A 14,476-nucleotide genomic window follows, 5' to 3' on the forward strand; every position below is an offset into this window, starting at 1 on the left:
GAATCCCTTGCAATATAAATCCAAGATATTAGCACATTTAATTTGCATGCTGTAATTACACATGCGCGCGCGCAGACACACACACAGTGGTTCCCAATTACTGCAGACCATGTTTTTCAAAAGCCAAGCCATGGACCCCTTACTTTTGAAAATTTTGATATTTCTATGGTAGTTTTTGTTATGTTAATGGTGCCATGGATTCCCTGGGTGGGTTAGGCAGACCTCCTGGAGTCAGTGGAGAACCAGTTGGGAACCACTGATGTATACTATAAGTAAATGTTTAAATGCTGGCTTTTTCCTATTTCTTTCAAAATAAATCCCATATAAAGCTCATTTGTAAAACCTATAATAGCACAATCCTGTTCATGTTTGTTGAGAAATAAGTCCCATTCAGATCCCAGGTAAGTGGATATACAGTTTCAGGCAATGCCCTGGACTGGAAAAGAAGCTTAGTCTGCGCCTTTTGGCACTGTCAAAGCCTGTTAAGTCACCTTAATTCTCAAAACACTGATTAAACCCCAGCACCCAGGAATCTAGAGTGTGTCAGGACACCCAGAAACCTGGGGAAGTCATGGCAGTACATTTACAGGTGTTCACATACACAATATTTTCAGGATCCGTATTTACCATCCCTCTCCCACCGCCACTGTACAGAAAGCCAACAGTATTTCTAAAAACTTTCACTTTAGAAGTAGTTCTGGTAAGTGACACCCCTTGTGCTCTGAATCAGACTGTCATTTACATACCTGTGTTGTAGGGCACTGTAGGTTTATTAGCACTAGAGGGCTGGCACATTTCAGAATGTTAAAGTAAAACAAAATTGTCTTGTTCCTGCAAATGAATAGGTATGAAATAATAACTCCATGTGTATTTACAGTAATAATTCATAGTATGTATGAATCCGTAATAGAATCACTTAAGAGACCACAGCAAGAATTAAAGAAAACAGAGCAAAAGCATTCTCAAGGGAATTGACAGAAGCACACCTGAACTCTAATTATGGAAAGGACAGTACTTCCCTGTGGAGTAGATCACAATGGCACTTAGTCACATATATTAACCTGATTCTAGATCTCATAGGTTAAGACTTTGTCACCTAGCCATATGGTACTTCTAGTGTATTCTGAATCTGTCTTGTACATATAGTAGGTGTTCAAATACATGCTACACTGCACAAACAAGCTGGTGGTTTTTATGTTAATCACAAGGTGGCACTAAAAAATCAACCAAGAATTTCTTTGCATAAGGGAACCTGTGGATTAGATAAAGTCCCAAGAAACTTCTATCGAAAATTACTAGAATGGACTGTATGTAAGACACACACTAGAGCTGACATATTAGTGGCTCTGAAAGGGAGAAGGGGAGAATTAACTCATTCATTTCTGTCAGTCTTGCCCAGGAATATGCAGAACATAACTGGCTCCCATTAGCTGCAGCACTGTTCTCCTGAAAGGTTGGAGATAATAGGCCTTTTTCACATTCATCCATGCTAACCAGCAAATGTGTGAAGAAGATTGATAGCATGTGAATCTGTGAACACTTTGCTGACTATCTGCTTTTTCCAATCTCTGTCAATAACTCTGAACCAATTCAGCAAGTCAGAAAACACAAAGAGGCCACAGAAGACATATTTGGCGATTAGGTAATAAGGAAGCTTGCATATTCAAAGTTCAGACAATTATTCTACATTACTACAACTTTGGAAACTCACATTCATACAATTAGCTGGTAGATTATTTAGGGGCCGAAACGTTCGCTAGCTGTTGGCAGTAATATAAGGAAAACACAAAATTTCCAGTAAAAAATTCAGCTATGTATGACTGTCTCCATCAAAGGCAAGCTTTATTTCATGCTGGAGCTATAGTCTTCTGAATGCAGAACAAATTTAGGGCTTACGTGGAGATCAGCAAATAGATGGATTAAGGCGCTGATGGGTCTCCAGGAATGGTGTTAGATCAAACAAAATGGAATTAATTCTGCATTGTTGTAATTCAATTCCCCCTACCCCTAGTCTATGAATGCCCAAGTATCAAATCTTCTAAAATATTTGCTTGGTGTAGTATTTGTTTAAAACATTGGAACATTTATTTGCATTTTATTGCTTTGTGCCGGTGCAAAGGGCATTAGCACAAAGATTAGCATCCATCCCCAAATTTAATTTCCCTCAAGATATGAATTAGGGCCAGCCTCTGGATCTTTAATGTATGTCAGCTTTGGGTCAGTTTGTCAGGCTTATCCGAAACTATTAATTTGTTTGTTTGTTTCCCAGCTAGTTGTTCAAAACTGCATGTGGTTTGTTATAACCACTGTTTTAAATGTTGGTTTATTGAAATGAATTAACACATGCAAATTGGCCCCAAACTCATGCTGGTTGTTTTTTTTAAAAGTAATTTGGCTCTATGACACTTAATACATCCATAGAGGAACCGACCCCCTTCACACCAAATGTGGGATATGTGGGTTGACTGGAGGTATCCCTCCACTTAGTTCTGCTCGCTAAGCTGGTCTTCCACCAACATTGCCACAGTGGGGTACAACTGGAAACCCCCATAACAGCATCAGGCTTTATCATCCTGGCTACCCACGATTTCCACTGTGACTGCCTTGGTCAGCCATCCTGAGAATGCAACAATGGCTCCACAGCTCTGCAAAGCCCCCACTGGCAGGGAGTGCTGGTTTGAACTGCACCATCACAGCACAATTCTATACATTCTATACACTCAAACGCCTGAGTAACACTTACCCTGAGCACAGAATTGCAGTGGGAGAATCCATATATTCAAATGCAATTTGTTTACAGTAAAGATATCATAACTCCCGCTCCCTTGCAGGATTCTTCTTACCGCAGTGGATGCAACAGAAGCAAATGCTTTTACTGTTTTGAACATAGTGCATGTAATGCCAATGGAGCAATCAAGCTCTGAACTCGGTCCAAAAGGGAATCATTGCCACTTGATACCACCAGGTTCATCTGCAGTGAATTCATGCTATTTCAACATTAACTGTGAGATTTTAGTCATGTTTTGGTAATGCTATGGGCAATTGTTTCCTTTACAGAATTCTGTAGTGGAAACAAATATTTTCCTATGTGGTAAATTAGGGATGTAAATTGGAATTGTTTTCCGTTCTGCCCTGTATTGGGGGCATGGAGCACTGTTTCCATTCCATTGCAGTTCATCTTCCACCAAAACCTATATTATTATTTTTTGCTGGCCGCTGTGGAGAAACTATGTAACTTCTGTAAATTACGTAATTAATTGCATAAATTATTTGATTTTGTTGTCACTACTTCATCCCAACCCACTGATTTCAGTGCAAAGGAAACACAGTGCAAATGGGGGAAGGGTGTTAAATTGCTGAAGGTCTGAAATACAGTAATGAATATTGATTGTATTTGCTGGATTGATTATTGTTTTGGACATGGGGCAAATAAGCTAAGAGCATTTCACACTAAGCACACTTAGAGCATTTCACACCATAATAATAATAATAATAATAATAATAATAATAGACCAACAACTCCTTCTATGTGTCAGTATGCATCTATGAGGTTATAAGTAGGAACATGCGACTGCAAGGGAAGAAAACTTGGTGCCTTCCAAATGTTGCTGACTATACCTCTCATCAGTTAAAGCCAATGGCCAGGGATTGTGGGAGTTATAGCACTGCAGAATATTGAGGGCATTCTACTGGCTGCCTCTGTGTTACAATAGTAGCCACAGTACTACTCCCGTTAAACAGTAAAATCCTTCTCAATTATATATATCTATATCTATCTATCTATCTATCATCTATCTATCTATCATCTATCTATCATCTATCTATCTATCTATCTATCATCTATCTATCTATCTATCATCTATCTATCTATATGCATATATATATAGAGAGAGAGAGAAGAGAGAGAAAGAAGGATTTTACTGTTTAAAGGCAGTATAACAATATTTTAAATAATTATAATTCACCCCATCTGGGAATTGGAAAGGAAAGGAAAGGAAAAGAATGGCTCAACATGGCAGATCACCTAATCTAAAAGTATCCTATCTATTGTTCAGGAAGGCTTCCTAGGTATTCAAAGACTGTACAGGATGGCTTTGTCTATAAAATATATTATGCTTTACAGCAGATGATTGGATGGATAACCCACCAGATCCAGATTCTATGGAGTTGCTTTTAGATGCTCAAAACACTGTGATAATGTAGGGACATTAAAGTGGATGATCTGCAGGGAGAAGTTGTGAGTGGCTCTTGGCCCAAAGTTCAGACCTGGACTTCTAGGAATTTCCAGTATGAAAATAAAGTGCATTCTTTTAAACTGGTAGCAGCCAGTGGTAGAATTCTCCTTTGCTATTTTTCTGCTGCTGGCATGTTTTACCCACTGAGCAAGGGGTATCTAGTTTATAGAAATGAGATGCAGCCTGTGGTACTTAGGATTTATTTTTCTTCTTGGAATGACAGGAACAATTTCTCAGAGGACATTTCAATTAAATGTTCCAACTTATGCTGGCTAATCAGCTCCAATGCATTTTATAAAGTGTGGCATTCTAATCACTGGGATGCATGACGTAATTGTATTTTACTGAATTATGAACAGCCTTCGGACTGCACATGTACAATGGTTTTGCTTTGATCACTTAGCTTTTTTAATATAAATCTTAATTGGAGTCAACACAGAGAAACCACTGAAGGAAGGCAGGGTCCTCCCTCATCCTTCCATTAAGACTTCCAGGAGACAGAAGTCTAGTGCTCCCTTTCATGCATCACGAAAAGTGAAGGCAAAGGAATATCTTGGTACTTACTCATTAGGCGTGTCCTTTTGACCACAGAACTGCCCATAGCTGTCAGTTGGGTAAGCTACTTTTCTGGGGTCACCGTGTACCCAAGCTGCGAAAAAGAAAGCATCAGTGATATTTTATAGCTCCATTTCCTCCTTGTAGCAGGTCGGCTTGGAATTAAAGTTTGCTGGTCATTAAAATGCACTGCCAGTCATGTACCATTTTAACCTCTCTCAATAGCTACTGAATACTATTGATTTTCCTTAAACAGTAGATTTTTTTTCCCCTTTAATGAAAAAAGTATGGATGAATAGATAGAAAGTAAAACATTTCTCTCTCCCCCTCCCCCTTTCCATCAGGTCATATCTGGCTGGCAGCCAGAAAATGAGGTAATGCACTTAGAAAATAACGGTTATTAAAATGAGGACAGGGAACCATTACAAAGACTTTGTTGGCATAAAGCCATACAATGGCAGCAAACAAAGCTAAAACAAACCTAAGCGTGCCTGCACTCACACATTTTAGATTCTCTCAGTACGCTGAATTGCATGAGCCGCTTACAATGCACTCTCAACCCCGATTTATGCAAATCACTTTGAACTTGCTGTTCTATAATTGCCACATGCCTGCATTCCTCTTTATTTTCTGTAGTTTTAAATTTAGAAACACTCAAAACTAAATCTTCTCCAGCGTCACTGGCATACTCTGGCACTAGAGTGATAGGGCATGACACAACAGAGCCCTGTGTAAAGCTGTCCATGGCAGTCTGTCCATTGGCACCTGTGGTCCAGAGGTGTTTATTATTACTTTTATATCCCACCTTTCCTTCAAGGAGCTCAAGGTGGGGTACAGATTTCTCCTCCTTCCCATTCGATCCTCACAACAACCCTGTGAAGTACATTTGGTTGAGAGGCTGCGACTGGCCCAAGGTCACCCAGTGAGCTTCATGGCTGAATGGGGACTTGAACCCTGGTCTCCCAGGTTCACTCTCACTACGACACCACATCTTAAGCTAATAAACTTTTGATTAATCTTAATAGCCAAAAGCTGCTTTCCACAATGGGATTCATTCATGGCTTCTTTTCCATTTCATTGAACTGCCAGAATTGAAGTCTACTGTATTTCATTAATCTTGCCTCCACCAATCTATGGAAAAAATAAAGCTGCTTATATGCTACCACAATGCATTTGTAGATTTAAAGAGAAGGCAGTGGCTCGACATCTTTCATTAGCAGTGCAATCCTATACATGTTTAATCAGATGTAAGTCCCAGTGAGTCTAATGGGGCTTGATCCCAGCTAAGTGGGTATAGGACTGCAACCTAAATTCATTTAGGCAGTTGGTTCATTTGGAAGCACACCACCACCCCCGGTATATTACAGATCACTGTACTATATTGTGAGAAAACAGTCATGTTTACATGTAATTCTAAACCACAATTCAGTGCTGTGTGCATGAGCCTTGGGATCATACACATGCCGAAGTGTGGCTGGAAGGTGGGATTCACAAGCTTTAAGTTCCCCCTTTAATGAATCCTGGCTTAAAACAAAGACTGTTATGAAGGGGGTGGCGCATCCTGTTTTGCTGCCTGATGAGAAATGAGAAGGTGCCCCCAATGCCTCACCAAAGGCTTACTTACAGGGTTGGCCTGCAAGATCTCATGAGTGCCCCATGAAATGTCACTGGAACTTGGAAACTACCACCAAAGCTTCTTCTTCTTACTTCTCTGGTGGGGCAGAGGGAGCTTGCAGTAGCTCTGGATGAGTGAGGAGAAGCAGAAGGCTTCCAACCAGATCTAGTGAGATCTTACCAGAACCTGCTTCTCCTCACTTCTCCAGAAACAGCAAGGGGTGCAGGTGGGGCACCCATGGTGGCACAGGAGAAGTGAGGAAAAGCAGTGGTGGCTTCTAGTGAGTTCTCATGAGACCCGTACAAGAACATGAGGGTCTCTTGTGAGATCTCACTAGAAGCCACTGCAGCTTCTTTTGCCAGCAGTGGGGAGGGGCATCTGTGGCATGGCCATCCCCTTGGATTCCGTCACCAGAGGCAGCTGCCGCAGTTTGCCTCATGGCTGGCCGTGCTGGCTTAAACCTCAGTCCCTGATTCATATGGAACAAGAAGCAGGAGAGGAAGGGAGTGTGCAAGTCTGATGTTTTGGTCAGGTTCATATCGCTAAACCATGGTGTCTGATGTCCAGCAGAATTATATATTTGAGCTTCTGGAATAGTATCTGTAGGCTTTTGCAAAATTAAGTTTGAGTTCCAAAAGGTCTGATGTGATTGTTTAAAGGCAGGAAATTCCACAGCGGTTAAACTCTATCAAGTAAAGAAGTATATAAAAAGGTAAAGGGACCCCGACCGTTAAGTGCAGTCGTGGACGACTCTGGGGTTGCGGTGCTCATCTCGCTTTACTGGCCGAGGGAGCCTGTGTACAGCTTCTGGGTCATGTGGCCAGCATGACTAAGCTGGTTCTGGCGAACCAGAGCAGCATACAGAAATGCTGTTTACCTTCCCACTGGAGCGGTACCTATTTATCTACTTGCACTTCATGCTTTCAAACTGCTATGTTGGCAGGAGCAGGGACCGAGCAACGGGAACTCACCCCATCCCGGGGATTTGAACCGCCAACCTTCTGATTGGCAAACCCAGGGCTCTGTGGTTTAACTCACAGTGCCACCTGCATCCCTAGAAGTATATAGGAGTGCAGTAATTCTTGGAATTTTGTACATCCAATTGAGATTTCAATTCAGGAATGAGGTCTCCAGGCACAAGAAAAACTTTCAACTGTTGTAAGGTGCATAACAAAATTGCACATGTTAAAACATTGTGTTGTACTGCTTCTAAATTAATAGACTTTTTAGTATAACATTTGGATATTTAGGATACTTCTTTGTATTACTGGCTCCCCCAAAGAGTAGCACAAAGCCACTAGCACATTTGCTTAGCAAGTGTAATACTACACCTCTGAGGTTTAAAATCCTAAGCAATGCAATGTACCTTCAAAAGTACAAAACCAAGTCAAGGTCCATACTAAAAATCATGACCTAAAACATGACCTAAAAATACTATGGGGTGGGGGTTTTTTTTTGGGGGGGGGGGAATGTTTGGTGCCTATCATCTACTATTCCATGGATATATATAAACTGGAGAATAGAAAAGAGCACATTCTTGAAACGGGACATGATGTTTGTTTGTGCACAAAGGAGGTTTTCATTGTCCTTGACTATTTCCCTACATCTATTGCAGAAAAATACCGTGTCCAAGCAGATCAATTTTTGCAGTTGATATGAACTCCTTTAATCTCTTCTTTATACACGCCACAGTGCAGCTTCTGTAGCAACCTTCCCTCTTTTTGAGGTTAGTTTGTTTTCAAGAATGTTGACACTACAGAAGATACCCCCCTCCCTTAGGACCATTATTCTTCCCACCAGTACAGATACCAGCAGGGATAAATCTTGTCATGTGAGATTTAAAGCAGTCCAGCCATGTTGGTTGCAAAACTTAACAGCTGCATTTTTGCAGATAATTTAGAATTAGCCACTGCTGCCAACATTATCCAGGTTTTTTTTTGTGTGGAATTAGTTTTCATATTCCAAGAACTTCAAATAATAGAGAAATAGTACTCTTGACAAATGCTCACATACAACAATGTCCACATACAAACCAGAAGTCTCTCCCATGTAGAACAGGAATATGCCATGTTAAATCTGATGAAGAACAGAGTGGTCAGTGGATAATCAGATTTTGACCTTAAGATCCAAATTCACATCCATGCTCAGCCACCAGATTGCATGCTATTCATAAAAAACATTTTTTCTATGCAAGTGTGTGTCAGACACACACTTAATCTGGACAAACATAGCATAACCTGGGAATTATAGATACAGTCAACAGCAATTCTCATAATAACAGCGGTGTTTTTCCAGTTACTATTGTCATACTTATTGCCAGTTTAACCAGGTTACATTTGCTGATGTGAATACATGTTGTGTGAAATGCCCTTCAGCCTCATTCAGGAACTACTGGGAAGAGTCACTGTGATCACTAAGCCTGTGCTGTTTTGGTTTCTTGAATAAAGAGTTAACTTCACTGACACTAATGTTTTTATTGCTGACCTACTCCAGACCCTGGCTCCTGACACAAGTCTCCCTTGGGGTTGAAGAAGGTACCTAGGTGGGCAAAGGTTAAAAGAGGCTAACTTCACCCTGCTTCGCCATCCAGGTCTTGGTTATACAGTGAGAAACAACAGTGCCCATGAGAAGGTAGTGCCACCTAAACTATAATTTGAACCCCACAAGTCATTTCTGCAAAATGGAAACAATAATGATCTAACTACCCAAACACAGTTTAAAAACTGCGTTGTTTCCACAACACAAGCAGTGCACAGCAAGTGATGTGATTGTTTTATCAGCCCAACAGATGGTAAAAAAGCTAGAAGCAAGTTCTTGAATTACACAGGACTCTTCATTAGGCAAAATAAAACATCACCATTACCCCACATAAATAGTACTCCAGATCACCTAAATTTTGATTAAGTAAATATTGCAGCTGCTTCCGGGACACTCAGATCAATGAAATTTAACTGTGTACTTTTGCAATGAAGTTTGAAAAGAACTCTGGACTTTGAGGCCAGTTCTGCCCCAAATGGCAATTTATATCATCAGTTTCCCTTCACCTTTGAGCAAACATACAAATGGCAGCAAGGAGTGGGGAGTCCCTGCCCCTACCAGCCTGTTCACTCTGAAAGGGGGGGAGCTGCTTCAAGGAGTGCTTTTGCAAAGGGCAAGTCCTTTGCAAAAGCCCTCTTTGAAGCAGCTCCACTTCTCATTTGTGAGTATGCAGGAAGGCAGCAGAGGTCAGGGAGTTTGGACTGGCCACTCATTTAAAAGAGAAGTGCAAAGGGCTTTAATCCTCAGTCACTGGCTGAGCCTTCCTGACAGTCCGCTAAACATTTTCCCCTCAGACAGCCTTGCCCCATCATTACCATCACCACTAAATTGACAATGCTTCTCTCAGCTCACACAGCTGTTTAGTAGGGAGCTTGATTGACATGCGAAGGAAAGGTCTACTGACTCATTCCCACGCACCTTCCTCTCCACTGCAAATGCTAAGGAGCTATTTCCAGTGCCATTCAGGTAGGCAGCAAGGAGAAGGGAGGCATGCAATGACCTCAATAGCATGCCACCATATACCTCCTCTCTGTCTGCATGTGTGAGTGTGTTTTCTCTCTGCGTATTTGTGTTTGGGTAGCTGGGATGTGTATGGCCTACAAACTCACTGCCTACCAGTGAATGCAAGCCAAAAAGGTTTTCTATTTTTGCTATATAGTCGTACCTTGATTCTGGAACACAATGCGTTCCTGGAGTCTGTTTGACTCCCAGAACCGTTCAAAATCCAAGGCACGGCTTCTGATTGGCTGAAGGAGAATCCTGAAGCCACGCCGCACGTTCAGCTTCTGAAAATCATTCGAAAACCAGAACACTCATTTCTGGGTTTCAATCGTTTGGGAGCTGATTTGTTTGGGAGCCAAGGCATTTGCGATTCAAGGTGCGAATGTATAGCCCTCTGATCTGGGCAAAAACTGAAACACCAGCAGTGTTGCAGAGGAATAGGTCCTCAGGTAACACGCTCCCCGACTTTAGCAGAGCAACCCCCAGCCTACCAATCAGGCCACAGAACACCCAGAAGTGTTCATGCTACATTGCAATTTTGTATCTGCTCTATGGATCCAACCATAATGGCAACAAACAAGTGTTGCACTGGACTATTTTAAGGAACATGGTTTTCTTTGCCGAATTCTTTACCTCCTGAATTTACAAGTACACCCCCCTCATTTACACAGCAGCTTTGTTTTGCAAATAGATTCATCTCAGTTTGTTGTGAAATTGGATTCCTTTAAATGGGAATCCTTTCTGCTATGTGGGTACAGAGGGTAGATGGCTTCACATCTCAAATGAACATAAGGAGAAAGCAAAGTGTGGTACTATTTAAGATTTAGCACTTGATAAATATCTCATTCTCTTTCCACTCTAAAAAGAATAGAAACTAACTGAACAACATCCACAGAAAGAAGAAATCAGCCTTAGACAGCTGTGTAGTTTATTTGTTGCAGGTATTTGTTGCGGTGAACTGCTGCTGACCCAATACCAAGTATTAAATGAAATAGAATCCAAGCGTACAGAACTTCAGCACCCATAAAATGTTCTGCATGGCTGAATACCTGATTGTTGGCAATGACCAAGGGCCTGCTTACAGACAGGGGGAGGGAGACAGTCATACGAATCAGCTGAACATTTGTTTTTAAAACCTCTTTTAGTTTTTGCATATAAAGAGATGAACCAATGATATATGAAACTATGTATTTACCAAGACCAGCACTTTTTAGGGGTGAGGGGAATTGAAGACTCTGATGCTCTATAATAGGGAGAAAGCAAGGAACGTAAATCACTTTTTCCTCCTGTGCTTTTTCTGAAGTGGACACCACCACTATGGTGAGATGCCTAAACTGTGCTCACCTTGGAAGCCTGCATATATTTCACCATGAGGAAAAATAAAAGCACCATTTCAGACATTGCAAAATGGCAACAACAATACGACGCGTTGCAGTGGTACCTTCGTTTAAGAACAGCTTAGTTTATGAACAACTTGGATTAAGAACGCTGCAAACCCAGAAGTAGGTGTTTTGGTTTGTGAAATTTGCCTTGGAAGCAGATCATGTTTAGTTTCCTGTTGAGTATTTTGCATTTGTAAATTGAGTCCCCCGCTGCTTTGGGAAAGCACGCCTTGGTTTACGAACACTGTGGTTTAAGAAGGGACTTCAGGAACGGATTAAGTTTGTAAACCAAGGTACCACTGTAATTAGTTGCATCTCCTGTTATCTTTCTACATTATATAATGACTTGCAATGCCAAATAGATATTGTTCTCATATAGCATTAGCTCAGCACAGAAATATGTTAAACAGCAATGTATTTGGGATGTGTGTGTTATGTTTTAAACTTCATTTACAAATTTACAAACTGGTATCATATTTTTTATATCAACATAACTAGCTTTATTGCTGGATTTGATGTATTACCTTTTCCAATGCAAGTAAGTCTGAAATTTTTAATAATAAAACGTATTCCCATTTTTAAGCAGGAATTATTTTTTTGCAGCCATTCATAACATGAACCGCAATTCTTTATGCAACAGGTAATAAAACAATCTAATAATAATGGACTAATAATAATGATGATAATAATAATAATTATTTTGTATTTCTACCCCACCCATCAGGCTGGGTTTCCCCAAACCAATACTGGGTCTATAGAGACCACAATCAGTATACTTTAGGCAACTCTTTCTTATATGGTTTCAACGTTGTTAGTCTAATTGCCTGCCAAAATCTTTGTTCCAAGTCTTCATATCACTTGACAGATCCTTAGTGCAAACTTCCAAGAACCAATCATAAATCTTTGAGAATCTTAATATGTCAGCATTCCATGTAACAATGGTATAGCACAAGAATGACATGTGTGTGTGCAAAAGCCTGTCAGGTCCCCATATTTCAAACCATCAAGTTATGCTGCCATCATTCACTAATGTACTTCAAGCTCACAAATCACAAAGCTAGAAATCACAAACATCTATCATTTTAATGCATTTGTCAAATATCCTCTCATTTTGTATTCCTTTATTGGTCTGGGATTGAGTAAATGGCTGCAAAACACTGAACTGTAAGATTCCCCGTCAAGGACAAAATATGGAGAGTAACTACTTGCTTGGGAAACTTAACATAGGCTGCAAATCAGTTGATGATTAAGAACCAACAGCATTCTTGTGAAGTGTTTCCCTTTAAAAGATAAAACATTTAAAATATTTTAGTATGTGGCAATAAAAACCAGCCAGTTGTGCGTATGGTTTTTAAACACCAGCAATTTACCAATACAGTGAAGCAGATTATAGGACACATGATCCTAAATTTATACATAGGGGTAGGTGCTATAAAAGCAGCCTCTTTTTGAATACAGAAGGTAAATTTGGTTTACTACTTCACAGGTGGCCTCCTGCCCCATTGTTTAATCTCCTGTTGTGTCTTTGAACACAGATTAACACTTACTGCAATAGGAAGATTTCACAAATAGAAATAGAAATATGTAGGAGAGCATCTGACCTACAGATTCATGGACAACAAATTCTCATATAACAATTGAGAGCTGTCTATGCTAATCACTTGCTCACTTGAGCTTCACTTATGCTCTTGGTTTAGCAAAATGCTTAGCATAGTCAATTGTTATATGAGAATTGTCAGGAGCTAAACCATATAATATTTTTCTTTTTTGAATTATACCATTCTTGCAGCCCTTTGAATCTTTTTATAATATTTCATTGGTTTTTGTCTTAAATGTCTTAAATTGTCTATTTTACTATTTTTACATTTTTAAAAAATGTTCTTAATAATCCAGAAAATGCAAATGTAAATATTGTGGACTGAATTCTGCAAAAATTGAAATGTCACTGGATGTCAGCACCATTGGTCCAACGGTAAAGTTGACCCAATGACAGCAATTAATAGCTCCTGTAATAAATATTTATGTGGCTCATAATCATTCAACAGCCAATCATCACTGAAGCAGATCAGAGAAAGACTATTACCATAAATCACTAGCTTTGGTCATGCAAGAAGATTTGATTGTCCTTTTATCACCACATGACAATATAATGTCTTTGGAACTACAGTGAGAGCTAAATCCCTTCCTGATTGTACCATTGCAAATATTACTCAAGCCACACTGATTGCATGTATTACTATAGCTAGAATTTCAGCTCAGCATTTCCCCCCGCCACAATCAATAGCAAACTCCATGCTCTAGAAATGATGGATCTGAACTTTTCTGTTTCTGCACCCATCCAAATAAAATGTGGACTGAAGATCTGCTTCATACATTTATAGACTATAGAAAACCTTCCCCCATTTTTTTTATCTATAAAGAGCCAAAGGACAGAAATATACAGATCTTATTCGGTCACGAGTTGCTTTAGGCACAACTCATGATTGTGAATTGATTTATACTCTATTTTCCCTTTATATGAACTTTATTGACTCTCATGCATTTTGAACAGGACAACTGCCTGGAGTCTATCCAAGGCTGATCTCATCTTTCATTTTTTTTTTAAAAATAGCAAATGAAAAAGTGTAAAACAAGGCTGGTGATGGTGATGATGATGATGATAATTGTATAGCCAGCTTGTGTACAAGTGTGTGTGTAACAATCACCCAGATCCAACTAGCTTCAGAATCTGAATTTGAGATTGAAAAAGTACTCCCATAAGATGAATAGGAAAAAATAGCCACCACCACCCAAAATGAATTTTGATTTCAGGATGGATAGCTTTTATTTTGAGCATTTACAGGTATTCAAAAGTTTAAGTAGAGATTCTCTCTTTACAGTTAGAGTACAGGCAATACAGTGTTATGTATACAGACCATATCATCTTTGACCAATGCCTGTGGGGAAAATAGAACTGGGCAACCAACCATTCAGTCATCTAGATTTTATGCAGTACATGATTCTGTAAAAACCTTATGTCGAAAACTGCTGTGAAATCCTAGCCAGAGGATTATAGGAGATTTGTGCATTGCTGAAACAAAGTACAGTGCAGAAGGAAGGTTTGAGAGTCCAGGGTGGCTGGGCACAAACTAACAACCATCTCCCTAACC

The 14,476-nt window shown here is 39.9% G+C and overlaps 1 protein-coding gene across 3 annotated transcripts in view; it reads right to left on the reverse strand.

The window, feature by feature from the left end:
- Window positions 1–14,476, reverse strand: part of SLC44A5 (solute carrier family 44 member 5) — a 154,089-nt gene that overhangs the window by 36,158 nt on the left and 103,455 nt on the right. For all 3 annotated transcript variants that reach the window (XM_081914643.1, XM_081914641.1, XM_081914642.1), the window contains exons 4-5: window positions 4,800–4,884; window positions 747–831 (exon numbers count right to left, since the gene is read on the reverse strand). In XM_081914643.1, the coding sequence (XP_081770769.1) occupies window positions 747–831; window positions 4,800–4,884 (170 nt within the window). The remainder of the gene's footprint in view (window positions 1–746; window positions 832–4,799; window positions 4,885–14,476) is intronic.

The sequence above is a fragment of the Podarcis melisellensis genome, assembly GCF_964234715.1.
Source record: "Podarcis melisellensis genome assembly, chromosome: 6".
NCBI classification, from domain to species: Eukaryota; Metazoa; Chordata; class Lepidosauria; order Squamata; family Lacertidae; genus Podarcis; species Podarcis melisellensis.